Source organism: Chenopodium quinoa, unplaced genomic scaffold, assembly GCF_001683475.1.
Source record: "Chenopodium quinoa cultivar QQ74 unplaced genomic scaffold, ASM168347v1, whole genome shotgun sequence".
Taxonomy (NCBI): domain Eukaryota; kingdom Viridiplantae; phylum Streptophyta; class Magnoliopsida; order Caryophyllales; family Amaranthaceae; genus Chenopodium; species Chenopodium quinoa.
Window position 1 is genome coordinate 556,446 of NW_018742205.1, and position 18,950 is coordinate 575,395.

The 18,950-nt window shown below is 38.8% G+C and overlaps 2 protein-coding genes across 3 annotated transcripts; both read left to right on the forward strand.

Annotated features, from left to right (window-relative positions):
• The first annotated feature begins 8,067 nt into the window (after window positions 1-8,067).
• LOC110727281 (probable ribonuclease P/MRP protein subunit POP5) lies at window positions 8,068-12,144 on the forward strand. 2 transcript variants are annotated; one of them, XM_021906855.1, is made up of 5 exons: window positions 8,068-8,542; window positions 9,328-9,355; window positions 10,109-10,296; window positions 10,390-10,527; window positions 11,555-12,144. In XM_021906855.1, the coding sequence occupies exons 3-5, from the start codon at window positions 10,119-10,121 to the stop codon at window positions 11,701-11,703; spliced, it is 465 nt and encodes a 154-aa protein (XP_021762547.1). In that variant the 5' UTR covers window positions 8,068-8,542; window positions 9,328-9,355; window positions 10,109-10,118; the 3' UTR covers window positions 11,704-12,144. The 2 variants fall into 2 exon arrangements, with proteins under 2 accessions (XP_021762547.1, XP_021762542.1); XM_021906850.1 differs by having other exon boundaries at window positions 8,072-8,542; window positions 9,328-9,429.
• A 3,513-nt stretch (window positions 12,145-15,657) lies between these two features.
• On the forward strand, window positions 15,658-18,075 carry LOC110725411. Its single transcript, XM_021904893.1, has 2 exons — window positions 15,658-16,323; window positions 17,313-18,075. Exons 1-2 carry the CDS (start codon window positions 16,162-16,164, stop codon window positions 17,853-17,855), a joined length of 705 nt encoding a protein of 234 aa, XP_021760585.1. The 5' UTR covers window positions 15,658-16,161; the 3' UTR covers window positions 17,856-18,075.
• Window positions 18,076-18,950: the final 875 nt, after the last annotated feature.

Here is an 18,950-nt window from a genome sequence, read left to right on the forward strand (position 1 = left end):
GCTTGTGGGCGGCTGCCGATTTTTAGAACTTCTTTTAACTCTTGACAATTGGAATTCTCACTTTATTGTTTTTAAGAAATATTTTCTTAATTTGCTTCTCATTTCCTGCCTTAGTATTTTCTCAATAGCTGCTTTTCTAAATTTCTTCAAAATTTTGCTAAGTGTAGAACTTCGGCTTGGAGATATTCTTGACTGAGAATTTACTTTGTCTAAGAGTTCCCTTTATCTGAAAGTGCTCTGTCTTTGCTTTCGCTCCTTTTGCCTTACTCGTTTTTACTCGGATGTTTCAGCTTGTGAAAATTTTTTCCAAGTACCAAGCTTCAGCTAGGAACTTGCCAAGTGAGTGCCTCTTGCCCCCCTAGAATTCTGAAGATGATGTCTTCTGAATTCTGGGATAATTGCCTTTGTTTTATTGGCAAAGCCGAGGAACTTGTCTTGGTGAAAATTTTTCCAGTGTTTTTCTCATTTTCGCTTTTTTCTCTTCTATTTTGTTTCAAAAGCTCTGATTTCTTGCTCAAAAGCCCTAGACTCTGAGAGCAATACTCTTGTGACATCACTATGCAATATTTCGGAAATGCAACCACCACCCGGAACTGATTCATCCGAAGTACAAGGCATCACTATGCAATACTTCGGGGCTTTATCAGTCCCTATTTTTTAGGCTATGTTTCGAATGCGCCTATGACCTCTTTACCCAAAGGAACAGATTCATCCGAAGTACAAGGTATCGTTATGCAATACTTCGGGCTTTTATCTTTTATCCTCATCTCGGCAGGTTTTATGACTTGCCGAAGTACGATGCATCATTATGCAATACTTCGGACAACGCCGAACGAAAACCTTGAATTTTTGTAAAACCCATAGAAGATAGAAAGAATAGAAATACATCTGAATTTGAATAGATGGTGGCTCAAAGGCCTTTTCATTGATAAGAAATAATGCACTTACATAGATTGTTCTTCCCCGAAAGGATTTACACATGATATTTTTTGAGTACATCATCAGCATTCCAATAGTTTTTCAGCTCAATGCCATCCAACTGCCGAAGTCGGTATGTGCCTGGCTGAAGTTCATCATATATTTCATAGGGTCCCTCCCAAGTTGTTGAGAGTTTCCCATGAATGCGGCCATTTTGCACAGCAGCAGCATTCCGAAGAACCAGAACTCTGACTTTGAGAAGTCTTTGGTGGACTCTTCGGTTGTAAAATTTGCTGATTCTCTGCTTGTATGCAGCCATTCTATCCTGAGCTGAATCTCTGATTTCCTCAAGGAAGTCAAGGGACTCTTTCATGAGTTGCTCATTTTACTCGGCTGAGAAGAGATTTACTCGTAGGCTTTCTGAGCTAATTTCCACTGGAAGCACAGCTTCGGATCCATACACCAAATCAAAAGGTGAATGCCCCGTCGCTTCTTTTTCTGTCATCCGAAGTGACCAGAGGGTTCCAGGAAGCTCTTCTATCCACTTGAATTTTTGATCTTCAACTCTCTTCTTGAAAGCGTTGAGGATTTGCTTATTTGCAGCTTTGGCTTGGCCATTGCTTTGCTGGTGACAAACTGCAGAATATGCCAGTTTGATGCCAAACTGGTCCGTGTACCGCTTCAGCGGCAGATTATCAAATTGTTTTCCATGATCAAAGACAAAAACCTTCGGAATCCCGAAACGAGTGATTATGTTTTGCCATATGAATTTCCTGACAGTTTGCTTTGTAATGTTTGAAGCAGCCTTGGCTTCGATCCATTTGCTGAAGTAGTCTATGCCGACTATTAGCCACTTTTTCTGACAAGGAGCCTCAGGAAATGGTCCCAATTTACCCAATTCCCATTGGGCGAATGGAAGAGGAATCAAGATTGGCTGAAGATCTCGGGATGGCCGGTGGATAACCGGTGTAAATTTTTGGCACTTCTTACAATTTCTGACCAAGTCCTTTAACTTGCATCAGTGATCATGGTTGGCCAAAAGTACCCAGCCCTTAGTGCTTTATGGGCTAAGGTTCTTCCCCCTATGTGATTTTTGCAGATGCCGAGATGAATTTCCCGAAGGATGTAATCTGCATCTGTTGGACCCACGCATTTCAATAGCGGGGAAGAAAAGGACTTTTTCAGAAGTTCACCCCTGAAGACAACGAATCTTGAGCTGATTCTTTTTATCTTAGAGGCTAACTTTCGATCCTCGGGGAGCTCATCCCGAAGTTTGTAAGCTAAAATGGAATCCATCCAGCTCGGTTCTTGTGCCGCACAACATATGTTAATCGCTTCGGCTACGCTTCTTTCTCGGCGCACCTCCACATATACAGACCGGTTCAATTCGGTTAAAGTTGAACTTGCAAGTTTGGAGAGTGCGTCTGCTTGAGCATTTTGACCCCTTGGGATCAGCTCCATTTTGAAAGTTCTCAGCTTCGCAATAACTGCTTTGATCTTTGCGAGGTAAGCCACCATTGAAGGCTCTTTGGCTTCGTATTCACCTCTGATCTGATTTGCGACGAGCTGAGAGTCTGTTTTTAGACAGACATGCTCAGCTTCCAACGCTATGCACAACTCTAAGTCAGCAATTGCTGCTTCATATTCGGTTTCGTTGTTTGAAGCTTTGAATGAGAATTTTAGTGCATATTTGAAGGACTTGCATTCGGGAGAAGCTATGACGACCCCTGCCCCTAAACCATTCAAGGTGGAAGATCCATCCGTGAAGACAGTCCAAATTTTCTTTCCTTCATCAAGTGTCTCTTGATAAGAACACTCGGTTAGGAAATCTGCTAAGGCTTGCGCCTTGATAGCTGCCCTCGGCTGGTAACTGATACTGAACTCGGTGAGCTCGAAGGCCCACTTCGTTAGTCTACCGGATTTTTCCACCTTGCCGAGGACTTTTTTTTAGCGGCTGATCAGTTAGGACTATTATTTGATGGGAATCAAAGTAGGGTCTTAACTTCCGAGCGGCTACCACTACTGCATATGAAACTTTCTCGAGTAGGGGGTAGCGTATCTTGGCATCTGTCAAAGTGTGGCTGACAAAATAGATCGGCTGCTGAAATTTTTCTTCCTCCTTTAGCAACACCGCGCTTACTGTGGCCGGACTGATCGCCACATATAAGTACAAAGTTTCTCCTTCAGCTGGTCTTGCCAGCGTTGGGAGTTGAGCCAAGTGCTTGCGGAGTTTCTGAAAGGCTTGCTTTTGCTCGTCTCCCCAGCCGAGCTCTTTTGATTTTGGGAGTTTAAGCGCTTTGAAGAAAGGTAGCCCTTTGTCCGAGGCTTTTGAGATAAACCTGGACAGAGCAGCCATTCTTCCAGTTAGGCGCTGAACATCCCTCCTTGTCTTCGGCTCAAGGAGATCGAGAGCTATTTGTACTTTGGCAGGATTAGCATCAATCCCCCTTTTACTGACCATGAAGCCGAGGAACTTGTCTGACTTCACGCCGAAGACACATTTCTTCGGATTCAGCTTCATTTGGTGCTTTCGAAGGGTGGCGAAGGTTTCGGCCAGGTTTGTGACATGGTCGTTATCTTCGTTGCTTTTGACGATGGAATCGTCAACATAGACTTCCATGTTACGGCCTTTTTGCTCGGCGAACACTTGATCAACCAGCCTTTGATATGTTGCCCCCGCATTTTTCAATCCGAAGGGCATCATTTTGTAACTGTACACCCCGAAACTTGTAACGAATGTCGTTTTATCTCGGTCATCGGGGTGCATGAAGATCTGATGGTATCTAGAAAATGCGTCCATGAAGCTAAGTAGGGCATGACCGCTTGTCGAGTTGACCAGCTGATCGATCCTTGGCAAGGGATAGAAGTCTTTTGGACATGCCCTATTCAGATCCGTGAAGTCCACGCACATTCTCCAGCTACCATTTGCTTTCTGAACCATCACCACATTGGCCAGCCACCCTGGATACTGACAAGGCTTGATGAACCCAGAATCCAAGAGTTTTTTTACCACGGCTGCGATGTCTTGGTTCTTTTGCGTGAAATAGTTCCGCTTTTTCTACTTAATGGGTCGACATTAAGCTTATGAGAGATGAGGTTCGGATCAATCCCAGGCATTTCTGCTGCCGAGAATGCGAACACATCTCCGTTGTCTCGAAGGAGTTGGATTAGTTCAGCGAACATTTGGCTCAAGTCCCAGTCTGATGCTGACACACCTTTTAGAATTTCCTTCGGCCAACTCTATTGATTATGTCTGATTGTCCAGTTCCATAGCTTTGGCACTGGACTCCTCAAATTTCGGCCTGCTGTCAATATAAGCAGGCTTTCCAGACTTCGGCTGATCTTCTTAGTCTTTCGGCTCAGATGAAGAACTAGCCTTTTCACCCCCTGAAGAATTTTCTTTGGCTGGGGTTCCTTGGGCCGAAGCACTTAAGCCTCAAGGCTTTTTCGCGCTGCGGTCCCGCTCTTTTTCCTCCTCATCATCCCGGTCGCTGCGGCGACCCTTGGATGGTTTGAGGTGGTTACACCTTCGGGCTTCCTTTTGGCTGCCCTTTATTTTCTCGGAGTGTCCCTTGTTCGAAACATAGATCATTGTTTGATGGTATGTCGAGACGACTCCTTAAATGTCGTGAATGAGGGGTCTCTCCATGATCACGTTATACACAGAGAGGGCATCCATGACTAGAAATTCAGCCATGATGCTCCACACTGCTCGGCCTTTGTCGATGGTGACAGGAAGAAGGATCTTCCCATCTAGATATGATGAAGAGCCATTGAATCCATATACCGGGTAGGGTACCAGAGTTAGGTGCTTGGCTTCCATTTTCAGCTAGTCGAATACTCCCCGGAAGAGGATATTCGCCCCGCTGCCGCCGTCGACGAGGGTTCGCCAGACGTTGCGGTTTGCGATGCCCATCACTATCACCAATGGGTCATCATGGGGGTACACCACCCCCTTGCAGTCTTCGGCTGTGAACAGGATGTTCGGCACAGGAGACTGAGGCGGCCGAAGCTCAGCATGATTTACTTGATGGGTTAAACCCCACAAGTGGCGTTTGGCTGCGCTTCGGGAAGTTCCCCCGAAAATAACAAGGATGTCAAGGGTGCCTTTGTCTTGCCGTTTGTCTTTTTTCCGGAGAAAGTCTAGATCTTGCCGAGAGTCTCTCTCGGCTTTCTTCTCTTCGCGGCGATCCACGAGGTACTTCTTCAAGTAGCCTTTTCGAACCAGATCTTCGATCTGGTCCTTCAGCTGAAGGCAGTCCTCGGTGCGATGTCTAGGAGACTCATGGAACTCGCACCATCGGTCCTTGCCTTTCTGCTGATGCCACGGAGGCAACTGCCGAGGCTTTTTGAACCTCCCCTCATCCCTTGTCGTGCTGTAGATTTTAGCGCGAGGAAAAGTAAGGGGAGTGTATGAGTTGTATCTCCTCGCATAGGGGACAAACTTCTCTTTCTTCGGCTCGGCAGCCGAGGACAGTTCTGAGGCCTTGGACTTCCCTTTCCTCGGCACCGGGCCTTCAGACAGTTGTCCTTTTGATCTCCCAGTCAACCCCTGATTGGGACTGAGATTTCGCTTTGTTCAATTCTTCGGCTCGGATAAATTTATCCGAGGTGTCCAAAGCTTCCTCCAAAGTCTGCGGGGGATGCATGACCATGAAGTCAAGGAACTTTCCGGCTTGCAGACCATTCCGTAGTGCAAATACGGCAAGGCCTTGGTCCAGACTTGTAATTCTGGACGACTCGTTGCTGAAGCGAGTCAGATAGTCGCGGAGGCTTTCATCCTCGGCTTGTTGCAGACTCATCAGTTCTGCAGTTGTCTTCTCTCGGCGATTAGCCGTAGAAAACTTGCTCTTGAATTTGTTGGAGAGGTCCTTCCAACCATAGATTGAGTCTTCCTTTACCCCTTTGGTGATCCACGATTGTGCAACACCTTTGAGGGTTGTTGGAAAATACTTACACCAGGTAGCCTCGGACCTGGGGTTAAGATACATGTGCCCCTCGTAAGAGGCAATGTGATCCTTTGGGTCTGAGGTACCGTTGTAAGTGATGTGCGCCGGTACTTTCACTGTTGGCACATGCTCTTCCAATATCCAACTTTGGAAGGGCGAGCTTGTAGGGACCATAACGGCCTTTCTCTTATGCCTGGCCGAAGGGACCTCGCTTCTCCCTCTCAGAGAGGTGGAAGTGGTTTTTGTCCCTGGCCGAGACAATTCAGGGTGCGACCCGGTCTCTTCTGGGAAGGTGAGGCAGCTATGCACGTTCATCTCCCTTAAGTCTAAGCGTTCGTGAACGCTTCGGCGAGCAGACTCCGTGTATTCGGAGGTAGTGTTGCTGCTCCGGAAACTCATTGAGTTCCGAGCTCCGAAATGGTCGAAGAATTGTGTGTTCTTCTTCCTTTCTTTGCTTGAGTTCCATGTTTCCTCTTGCCACTTTTTTCCCGAGCTCCTGGTAGGATGGAACTTGTCCCTCGTTCTCTTGGCCGATTCTCCTTCTCAGGTGTCTCGGCTAAAGAGATGGTGACTCGGGAGGTGTTGGTTGGAGTGGAGCCCCTTGGGCCTTAAGGAACTCCATACAGACAGCCACGACCCTAGCCACTTCCTCCGTAGAGGGCCCCGAAGGAGGGGTTTCTTTCGGCTGGGACCTAGAATGCCAGTTGTTGTGTGGCGGAGGGCTCCTCGCATTAGACCCACTCGGCCTCGGTGACATTGTTGGCTGCCGAGTATGGTGCGAGGGTGAGCCCCTTGAAGCTTCCTTCTCTTGAGAGCTGGGGGCTCTTGAGGCCTCCCTTTCCTGAGAATCGGGGGCTCTTGAGGAAGGAGAGGATGGCTTCGGTGATGGGAAAATTGGCTGATGTTCCCTCACCGTGATCATGTCCCTCCTCCTCCTTAAGGGGGTAGGATCGCCCCTCCTTTTAGCACTTTTGATGCTTTTGCCACTCTTAGTCATGTTTTTCGCTAGGAGTGATTTTTTGTACTTTCCCCACAAATGGCGCCAAATTGTTTCTGTATGAAAACAATGGGGCCTTCGGATGGCCCAATTTAGGTGGAGAAGACTGGTCTCGGTCCAAAGAACGTTGGAGGCGAGGATTTCCTGCACAGCAAAGAACACGTAAACTAGCCTTGGGGGCGGTTGCCGAGGAAGGCCCCTCCGATGCTAAAGCCAGTTCAATGGAGAGAGAATACTATGCAAGAGATTATGTGCTTGAGGCTTTAGTTGCATGAATGTAAATGGATATAATTGATGGCTTTTATACCTTGACTCAATTGAGGAGAATTGGGCCTTTGAAGTCAAGTGGGCTGACTACATTGACTGGGATTTTATTGACCTTAGCATGCTTTTGGAGAGTTAAACCTTGCTTTGAGGTTGAGTTGAGTTATTTGGACTAGACCCAATTCGGTGGACTGAATTGGACCCAAACAGTAGTGAAAGAATAACAATTTGAAAATGGTTTCAAACTAATTAATTAACTAATCATTTTAGTGGCCTCATGCATGAACCTTATCTTATATTCTTCATTGTACCAAGTACATGGTTATTTAACAATATTGTTATTTTTAGTATTCAATTTATGGAGACACATAATTCATAATGTAGATTCTCTACCTATAAGTTAATGTCAAATTTAACTTAAGTTTGGGGGAAGAGATGAAAGAAAAACATTTACAGGACAAGAAATAAAGCAAGGTAGGGGGAAATATATGAAATTGCCTAACACAGATAGCGGAAATATATTTTTCATGGTTGATATGAGGGATATGTATAAAAGGGATAAAGATAGAGGATTGGTGGCTGGGATAATCCTATAATAATAGAGAAAATGACCTCCCATAATTGTCAATAATTGGAAATAAGATTGTAATAACTAGAGTAATAGTGGGTTAGGTTAAGGTTGGTGCAGCTTGATGAAAAGTAGAGTCAAAATAAGATAAATTTTATCGAGACAAGCATTGAAAATGGATTGGATACTTTGGGTCAATGTAGGTCGCGAATTATTGGGCCAATAATAGACATGTCAATAAACGAGCAAGGAAAAAAAATAGAGGATAGACAAAAGAAGGTGAATACATATAAATGTGGAGTTATACGATCTTATGTTGTCAAAATTGCGATCCAAATCGTAGGATATTACAGATATCATCAAACGATTAGAATCATGCTTATAATCAAATCTGCACATAATCGAGCTTAGGATCATTAGGATCATATAGAAATATAGGATCAGTATGACTGCGATCCTATTCGTATCCTATAGGATTAGTAGGATCATGATCGTATTCCGATTCAAACGATCCTACATTAAAGCTTAAGCTTAAATGTGCATATTTTACCAGCCAAACAAATTATGGGCTGGCCCATAAACCCAAACAAATTATGGACAAAATGATTTATAAAAAAAAAAAACCCCAATTTTGGCCTTTTCCCATTCTCTTTCAGAATTTCACCAACAATCAACTCTAACTCTCCAAGTCTTCTATTTGCATTCTGCAACATCCCGCCACTGCACACTGCCGCCACACCGCCTGCCGCCACCGCCCATTGATCTACGGCACCGACCAGGCGAGACCGGAGTGACCCAGACCCTGTGGCCGTCAATTGAAGCAGTGAAGCAGAGCAACTGAGCAAGGTATTAAACTTTAAATTATTAAGTAATTAATTTGTTATTTAGTATATATTTTAATTATTTATCATATCAGTGAATCAATTATTTGAATAATTGAATTGAACTTTTGTTGATGCTATTTGGTTGTTCATTGTTGTGTTGAATTGAATTTTATTTGGTAGTATTGGTACTTTGGTAGTGTTGGTTATTGGGTTATTGTTTGATACTTTGATTTGTTTCAGATTTAATTGCTATTTCATTGTATTAATGTGTTCAATTGAATTGCTGAATTTGTATGAATTTGTTCAATTGAATTGCTGAATTTTTTGTTATTTCTTAAAAATTTCATAGTAGGGTATACTTGCTTTTGAAGTTGTGTTGGTTCTCCCCATTGCAACGGCAAGTGTTGAAAGAGTATTTTCTGGTATGACAATCGTGAAAGATAAATTGTGTAATAGCATGGGAGATCAAGTGTTGAATGATTGTTTGATTACTTTTCTAGAGAGTGATTTGTTTTCCAATGTTAAAATGGATGACATTATAGATCAATATCTAAACATGAAAACTCAGTTGTGAACAATTGTAATAGTTTTATAGTACTATCTACTATGTGTTTGTAATATGTTTTTTGTATTAATTTCGGCTTGTAAGCTGTAAGATGGATTTTTTAATTACTATTTGGTTGTAGTATGGATTTTTGACTTTTTGTGTCCTATAACTCCTATTTGTTTGATCGAAATCAATTTGGTTGTAATATATATTTTTTTTGGTAGTTTTGGATCTGATTTTTTTTTTTGGTACTTTCACAGGTGATCTATAATTCTGGGTGACTCACAGGTTCGGAAATCCTGGATCTGCCTCATGGTGGTGATAATTTCCATTATGTACTTCATAGTTGCTTATGAACTTGGGTATTCTTTTGAAAAACTTATCATCAATTAATTGGGAAATGATGAAATTCACCTAATTTAACGAAAGCGATATCAATCTGATCTTTGACTAATTACTCTATACTCCGTATGTCTTAATGATATCTCAAGGCACTTGTCATGGACATTTTCCGGTTATATAACTTGAAATTACTAAATCATAATTTAATTACTATAAGTACAAAAAATGAGATCTTTTTTAGGTTGAGTTCATTAGAAATGTGCTGATGTTGGCATTTTTAATATGATTGAATATAAGCTCAACATTTGAGATTATTATAGATACAATTTTTGGTAGTTCTTCGAGAAACAACTTTATTATTGTTTTGGCAATTTTTTAGTAGCTCGCTCCTGATCAATCTATGTCCATTGTTTTTTCATGTTGTGAATTTGCTCTAGACAAATGTTTGCTTTTTTCATTGACATTCATGCAAAACCACTCTTCTTTTTAGGTCCTCAAGGATTTCTTATGGTTAATTTTGGTGGTATGGGGTAAATTCATTTGCCTGTGGTTATTATTTGTTTTGCTGTGTCGTATTGCTGCTAGTTAAAGTCTTCTCTGAATCGGCATTTCTGCATGAATTTGATCGCGTATCGTTTCCTGAAATTTGATTGATTAAGAACTGATGCAGGGTGACTTTGTCTGTTGTCATTTATATAGGTGAGAAGTCATGGTGGGATTTAAAAATAGGTACATGGTGTTGGAAATTTTTTTGGATCCTAACAAGGATCTCATGGTGGATGATCCTGTTATTGTTACCCAGTTCAATGTGGCGAAAGCAATAAAAGACAGCATTCTTGTCAACTTTGGGGAGTGTGGTCTTGCTTCTTCCCTTGGCTCTTTCCAAGGTAAGAGACTATACAAGGTTTGTGTATAAAACAATTTGATTCAAAATGGCTGTTTACCCCTTTTTTTTTCCTGACTTGAGGCATGAACTGCAGTTAAGTATGTGAATCCAATTACAAAGTTGTGTATGGTTAGAACATCAAGGGAGGACTACCAGAAAGTCTGGTGTGCAATTACCATGGTTTCAAGCATTGGAAATTGCCCTGCTTTATTTAATCTGCTTGATCTAAGTGGTGAGTAGCACAACTATTGAAAACTGAAATAGCTAAATCAAGTTTTTCTGAATTCTGTAATCTGTATACATGTGCTCTATTTTCTTGATTGGTCTGAGTAAGCAACTACTTCACAGATCTTCTCTAAGCTTTGAGCTTTTTGATCTGATCTGTGGGGGAATCACTGAATTATAGTAACTTTATGTTAAGTGCTGTGGTCTTAGAGCTCGAGCATTCAAAACCCTGTTAAGTTTGTCATGTTGATTTTTGGGCAAAATGATACTATATCGTCTATATGTATTTAACAATCCAATTATAATAGAAGTTTGTTTGACATGCTTTTTAGTAAGTAATGGGGTTGAGGTGGTGGAATAGTTGCATTATTCCCCACCTCAAAATCCTATGGTCTAGGGTCCATGTCCCATATTATGGATTTAGACTCCATCTTACCCAAAAAAAGAAAAAAAAAAAGGAGGCTAATGGAGCACTCAGTTGATACTAGGCCTGTTATTCAACAATTTCAACCCAAAGAGAAGGAAATGAAGAATGACTGAATGAGGTTTTGATTTTAATCATTGTCTGTTAAAGGTCATTTGTATACAATTCTTGTCTTTAAGATTTGTTAGCCTCATGTTGACTGCCAAAATAGTAACTTAGTTGATGATTATTTAGATTGACAACCTAGGAATGACAGATAGACTCACAATCCACACCTTTGTTTTGCTTTTGCTCTTTAACATCACCGAACAAGCTCTAGTGCATATATCAGTTAGCTTCTCCTGAAACCTGGAACTCACTTTATGCTTTCAATCTAGATGGCCTGGTGCAGCGTTTATTTAATATTCACATGGGCCATAGTGCCATACTCAGGGAGGTGAATTTACCCTTATAGTCAGCTAATCTAACTTCTGAAGATTCAACGTGATTATAAACTATTACCAAAGTAAAAAATCTGCTCTTCTTGTTTGTTTCCATGGCCTCAATTGAGGGGCTTTTGGTTGAGCTGAGAATGTCATTTGCTGACCCCCTTAGTTTTTATCTATGACAGGGAGTATCAAAGCTTGCAGAAAAGCTGCCTTGAGTTGTGAAGAAGCAAAATTTGCGCAGTATAAGCTTTTAAAGGGAGGTCAAGTTACAGATGAGTTGAATCGCCAAATGCAGGACTGTTTCGAGAAGATAAAAGTACTGGAACATTAGTGAGTATTCCTGTATTGAACTCACTATTGTAGTTCTGGAATTGAAGATGCGTAGATAATCTTCCAATTTTGTATGATGCTCCATATGAATTAGGTTGAGTGAAGATTATGCCTAGTCGGCAGCTAATTTAAGGCCCGCATAGAGTTCAGTGAAATGAACTCAGTTTTGCTATTAAGTTTTTTCACAACTTAGTTTGAGCTATTTGAATGGCCTTGAAATTCTGGACCATTGTTTAGAGTTCCAGAATCAAGTTCTCTTGCTTCATGTAGTCTACGATTATACCTTGAACCCAATTTATATGTATTGTAGATAGATGATGGCCCCGTGATTCGATTGATATCAAAGGCCATGTCGTGCTGTCCCTAACACATGTGATCTAAGGCAAGTTTCTGTATATTGTAGAAGTTTTCTGAGCATCTAAAACTGTTTTTAGTTTCTTCTTACGTTTCTTTCAAGTGGATTATATATGGAGTTAGAAGTTAGCAGTTGAGGCAGCAAATTTCTTATATGATGCTGCTACATACTTCTATAAACATCTGAGATCTACAAACTATTTGACCTGCTGGTAACATTTTACATTTGAGAAACAATTAGAGGCCGAGAATCCGAGCAAGAAGGCCTTTTCCTGTGAAATCTATAGAGCAACTAGGATGACCAAGGAGCCAGGCCAACCCAAGCCCAACCAAACTGTTATGACTTGGTAAGATTTTACTGAAAGCCAGATACAGTAATTCTGATTCTATAAGATTTCTTCCTTTACCGTATCCAGATCCTTTTGGATGCTATCAGCATTTAGTCACAGTTTTTATGTTTCTGCATTTTCCTTGGGAAAGGTACATAACTAAATGTGATACATGTGGGTCCGGATTGGGATGATGACTTGGGTTAACAACCCCACGCATCACACCTTTCCCAGGCTTCCATGCGGCCATGCCCCCGGTAAGAACGGAATCCTTGTCAATTTGGTTGGAGATGCTCTCACCATGACCGACTCGAGTCTTAAGTTTCTGTAAATATAGTCTGAATGGTGAACAGATTATGTAGCTTTAAATTCTCTCCTCTTTTATGGGCATGCAGTGTGGATCATAAACTAGGTGTTCGAGTGTTGATCCCTCTTGTATAAAATACAGTAGGGTGTTTAATACATACAGATGTATTTTAATATAGGCAGATGAATATGGACCTTACTGCCTATATTTAATGTTGCTACAAGTATTAAATTAAAATTGGGCTTATGGATTTTAGATGTTATATTACCTAAATTCAGATTTGGGATTTGATGCCATGAAAATTTTACTGCATACAAACAAATACCTTTACAGATTTACAGTAGTTTGTGTTGTGCACCTATTCTTGTGCAAGGTCATGCTAAGTTAATTTGTCATGTAGACGAGAGTTGATCTTAGATCTTGATTACCGGCCTTTAGACTTTACCACCTTTATAAGAGAAATTGGTAGACATCAGTCATATTTCTTACACTCGTGCTCATTATGTTATATACTTAGATCAGAGAATATTCTGTATTTAGCGCATGGCTTCAGTCTTTGGTGAATTTTAATCAAGGGCTTTACATTGTGTGAATGTGTCAGTAAATAAAACCATCACATGCTTGGATCAACTAGTAAAAAGAGTTGTCTTTCTGACTTAATAAGAGGTGGCCTTGATATTAGGATCGTAACATATTTCCTAATATGATACGGATTTACGGAGTACTTTGTATTAATTAAAAATGTATGACAAAATTATACGTTTGTCAGTGTTATTAATGTATAATAGGCGTCATGCATCTATTATAAAAACGTTTTGATGCCAGAATAAACCTTGCACTGGAAAGAGCATTATTTCAGAGTCAATATTGACAGGCCTCGTGGATTTTAAAAACATAATGAAGAAGGTAGATTATAAGATTTCAACAACCCATTATATGAAGATGATTGTGTGCCAATTATCTAGCTAATCCCCCTTTTGTTTAACCACTTACAGTTGTCTAAGATAGCATTTTCATTAAGCAACCTTTACATAGTACTTTTGTGTGCCTATTTGATGCTGCAATTTAGGCTTATTGTCCTTAACAATGGTAACGATACTTATGTACAAGAAACCCTTTTGTGGACATTATTGCTGGATTCGATCCCGAATTAATTAAGGCAATCTTAAATTGAAAGTTACAAGTAATTTACTCCGTGATATTCTTAGAAAGTTGCTTCTTTCGTTCTCTATTAAATACAGAGTAGTACTCCATATTGTTTAATTTGGGCAAATATCTTTGGATACATAGTAAATTCTCCTGCATATCTTTCCACAATGTTTATACGTAATATTACCATTTACCACTAGTGCGCCTTCCTTTATCATAAAAGTTACCAAGTACTAACAATTACACCATTTATGAAAAAAATATTCTTAGGAAATTAAATCTGTTTGTTATTTTACATCTCTTTGGGATAATTGGATAAATCACTACTCACTTATAACTAATAATAAAGTACTATTAGAAGTTATTACAAAGTACAAGTATATGTTTAGGGGAGAATTGGTCGTATTAATTTACTACTCCCTTCGTCCCTGATTTACATGCCTACTTTTTTTTTTGAAGGTTTTAAAATTACATGTCTATTTCTATTTTAATAATGTACTTTTTGACAATATTCTCTCTTTTTGATGAGTTGTCATTAATTTTTTTTTTTTTTGTACTTTTGACATCATTTTCCAATACTTTCTCTCTCTATCTCTTTAATAATTACCAACTACCTTTTCTTTCTCTCTATCTCTCTTTAACCCCACATGCATATTTGTACTTCTCAATCATGGCTTTAAGTTCCTTAATTCCCGTGTTAAATGGAAAGTAGACATGTAAATAAAGGACGGAGGGAGTATATAATGTTTCTGCCAAAGTCATATGAAGTACTTCGTTGGATCATTTGGAATGGAGTTAGAATCCATTCTATCTAGTTTTTTGTTTGGTTGAGGTTTTTAGTAATGGAATCTCATATCCAAAGGGTTCTAATTCCTTCCCCCCCCCATACCTATGGAATCTCATACCCACCTCTCCCCCTATGATTCACAATCCATTCTATTAATAAAAAAAAGAATTTATTCCAACAATAAAACCAAATAACTTTGAACTAGTATGGTTTTAGAATCCATACCTCTCTAGTATGAGATTTTATACCAATCAATTCCAACTTGATGAACCAAACACTCCTGCAATATTTTGGGATAAATGTAGGTATGTCGTCAATGGGGCGGGGTGGGGCAGATGTTTTCTTTTTCATCCCCATCCCCACCTAACATTTTCATCCCCATCCCCATCCCCATCCTCATCCCCATCCCCGTGACGGGTCTAAAATTCATCCCTATCTCGGCGGGTACAATTCCAAACTCATGCATCCCCGCCCCACCCCCTACTTGGATATCCACCTTCACCTATTCCCTACCCAAGACCCACCTAATCCCCGCCTCCCAAATACAACAATATTACATACGAAGTAGTATAGATTGCATTAAAAAAAAAAATCATTGTTAACATTACACTTTTTTTATTTTTTAAAATATTTGTATATATTCCCTCCGTCCCTAAATTAGAAGTCTCTTTCTCTTTATTTAGAAATAGGCTTCTAATTTAGGATGTATTGTATTTACTACTCCACTTTATTTTAAATAATTTTTTTATTAATATAAAATAATATAAAAGTACACAATTTTATTTTTTTAAATATATAGATATGGGTATGGGGCGGGTACAACCTAAAATTCATCCCCACTCCATCACCCATGGCGAATATGATTTTTAATCTTTTTATCTCCATCCCCACGGATCTACTATTTAACCTGCACCCCTGACATGCTTGCTCTATCTCGCGAGTAGAAAAGACTACATCCGTCTTAAAGAAAAATGTACCAAGTGGTTAATAAAATGCATTGTAGAACCAAAATTAATCATAATGAAAGTTAAAAAGTTAGCGGCGTTGGATTAAATTTATGAAGAAGGTTTGGTGGGCATCACAAGCAACGTAGCAGACTCCACACTTTCACACACAAAATACAGTCATACTCCAAAAAAAATCACAATTAAAGTCAAAAAGTAATTAATTTTTGATAAGTGTAACTACTTATAAATACTTCCTAAGTTAACACCATTTTTTGTTGTCATAAAATTCCTCCTTATTTTCCTCCTAATCTTATGCATTTCGTTAAACACTTGAATTCCTCTGTTTTCTTCTTTCTACCATCTTTTTAAATTTTTATTTTCTCATTTTTTGTTCTTCTACATATAATAATAAGATTAAGAAAAAGGGTATAAATTGGGAATATCCTCCATTATTTTGGGAGTGTGTTAATTCTTATGATATTTTAGATCATTTAAAAGATTTAAGATTTAGCTAATAGGGTTTTTTTTTTTTTCTTTCTTTCTTTTTTCTTCTTCTTCTATATACAAAAATACAAGTAAAACAAAAATGAAGGAGAAAGTATTGGATTATTTTTTGGTTCCTTTGGGTTTATTGATAATGGTGGGATACCATGTTTGTCTTTTTTACAAAATTATGAAACAACCCACCAAAACTGTCGTTGGGATACATGCTATTAATCGACGTTTATGGGTTGAGGCTATGATGGAGGTATTTTCTCAAATTTTATATATTCTGCTCTTCTTGTTATTTGTTTTTCATTTTCATATTTGTCGGCATTATTTTTTTTTTAAAAATAATAATTGGAGAAGAGTCCATCATTTTGTATTTTTGGGATCAATATGAGATCAATACAAGTAATTTTAAAGTGTCTCATTCTTAATAACCTAGTATCCGTTTTCATTATGTTAATATCGGAGATTGATCAATGTTTTAGTGCCACACACTCACATAATGACATACACGTAAATTATTCAGGTCAATTAAAATGTTAACATATACAAAGTATATATTTTAGAGAATGTGCAATTTTACATGGTTACCATTGCAATTTTACATGATTACCATTGAGAATTTTATTTTGAATTTCTCATAGGTACCTCCATATGATTTATTTTATATAATGAATGTTCCAAGAATTGGTAATACTAGTTGCTGTGGCCGTATAGGAGCTAAAATTTAAATTTTTTTTTGGTTTTTTCATCATGTGCAAATCAGATTGAATTGTTAATTTTGCATGAAATTGACACTCGGTTAGAATTTCTAAGTGGATGTCATTCATATCACTCGATTGAAGTTGGTCTAGTGGTTAAGAAGAGAATATATAAAGTGATTGCTTAGTTGACATAACATAATATATATATACGAAGTTTATATCGTGAAGTGGCCATAGTATAAAAAAAAATTGTGAAGTGAAAGTTAATGACACTTTTATTTATATCGTGAAGTGGCCATAGTATAAAAAAAAATTGTGAAGTGAAAGTTAATGACACTTTTAAACAATCACAACTTAATGGAATGGGATACTTTCTACGGCTAATCAAACGATCACAATGTATCTTGCCTATGGGCATTCAGAAAAGAGTGATTTTCTTTAGGGTCATCCTTTTGCCTCATTAGTATTTCAAAGTTTTACTTTCTTGTTACTATGAATGGCCATCTGAAAAAAATTTACTAAAAATATTTAATGAATATGGCAGGATACAAAGAACGCAGTATTAGCAGTACAAACACTGAGGAACAACATAATGGCATCAACCCTCTTGGCATCAACAGCCATCATGCTTAGCTCAGTGATCGCGGTGCTTATGACAAGCAGAGGCAGTGGCAGTATGTTCGGTCTTGTATTAGGGGACGCGAGCCAAATGGGATTCTCTGTTAAGTTTTTCAGCCTTGTGGTATGCTTCCTCTTGGCCTTCTTGCTAAATGTGCAATCGATAAGGTATTATAGTCATGCTAGCATCCTCATCAATGTACCATTCAAGAAGGTTTCTTCTCCATACATGACTGCTGATTATGTAGGGAGGATTGTTAATAGAGGAGGCTACTTCTGGTCCCTCGGATTGCGTGCCTTCTACTTCTCGTTCCCATTGTTTCTTTGGATCTTTGGTCCTATACCTATGTTCTGCAGCTGCATTTCTTTGGTTATCTTGTTCTATTTCTTAGATTTCACAGTCGAATTTGGTGCTTTGAGTGATGATGAATGTGTGTTGGATGGTCATGATGAAGAACAAGCTAGGTAGATGACTTTGTTAAAAACATAGTTTCATGTATGGTGGGTTGTTTGTAGTTCGACTAGGTTTCCTTTAGGTAGGATCATCAACTGATATCTCATAGAAACATCATAAATAATTACAAAAGCAACTCAAATTCAATCAAAGTTGAGTTGAGTTGCATTATAGTGCAACATACTTCTTTGGTTTGTAGTAATTTTGTATGTTACTTTAGTAGATTTAAATTTGCAAAAGCTAACATTCATATTGCCCCTTTAGAATTTCTACCTAACACATTTCTAGTTCATCTACTTCTCTGTCAAATAATAATGTGACAACTAATTTCGAACAAAGAAAGTACATCTATGTGCATAACAACGTGATAATTAATTCTGGACAAAGGGAGTATATCTACATTTTTTTGGGTGAAAAGAGAGTATATCTACATGACACCACTCGATTACCCATTTGACAAATGATGCAATATCTACGTGACTAGATACATATATGGAGTGAACCCCTCTTAAGTTGTTACAAAATTACTTCAATAGGAATATTTACTTTTGAATGCACCAAGTTTGTTACCTTCCTACCTAGTAGCTAGGAAAATTAGAGAAGTACATGGTAATGTTTATAGACTCAGCAAGCATTATAACAAACATATATGGGCTTCCAACTTCCAAGTGGTGCCATTAAAACTATGATACATACAACTTGCATAGTTGCATGCCTTCCCATATAGGGTGAGTCGTACACTTCACACTTGTAAGAGCAATTGCAACATTCATTATAAATGAAGTTGGTTGACATATATGAAGTATATCTATATATGGAAAATTGAATTCTTCCCTTGCTTTTACTTGCGTCTTTACATGTAATTGAAATCACACATATATTGATTAATATGGACACATCTAATACTGAATGACTATGGAAATTTTCTAGACTTTATGAAAATTGATTTTGCCACATCTCTACGTGAGACGAGCATAGAAAATTGTGCTCTCACAATAACATGCCGAAATCACTTTTTGATGTGTCAAAATCATTCTACTTCCTTCATCTAATAAATCTTTTAATAATATATAAGTATAATTTTTCACATGGCTTACATTATAGTTTAGT

Excerpts from the sequence above, each read along its gene's own strand:
- LOC110727281 (XM_021906855.1), top strand. The coding sequence starts at position 10,119 with ATGGTGGGATTTAAAAATAGGTACATGGTGTTGGAAATTTTTTTGGAT. Across the intron at positions 10,297-10,389 it reads TTCCCTTGGCTCTTTCCAAG|TTAAGTATGTGAATCCAATT; the intron begins GTAAGAGACTAT and ends CATGAACTGCAG. Across the intron at positions 10,528-11,554 it reads TAATCTGCTTGATCTAAGTG|GGAGTATCAAAGCTTGCAGA; the intron begins GTGAGTAGCACA and ends TATCTATGACAG.
- LOC110725411 (XM_021904893.1), top strand. The coding sequence starts at position 16,162 with ATGAAGGAGAAAGTATTGGATTATTTTTTGGTTCCTTTGGGTTTATTG. Across the intron at positions 16,324-17,312 it reads GGGTTGAGGCTATGATGGAG|GATACAAAGAACGCAGTATT; the intron begins GTATTTTCTCAA and ends TGAATATGGCAG.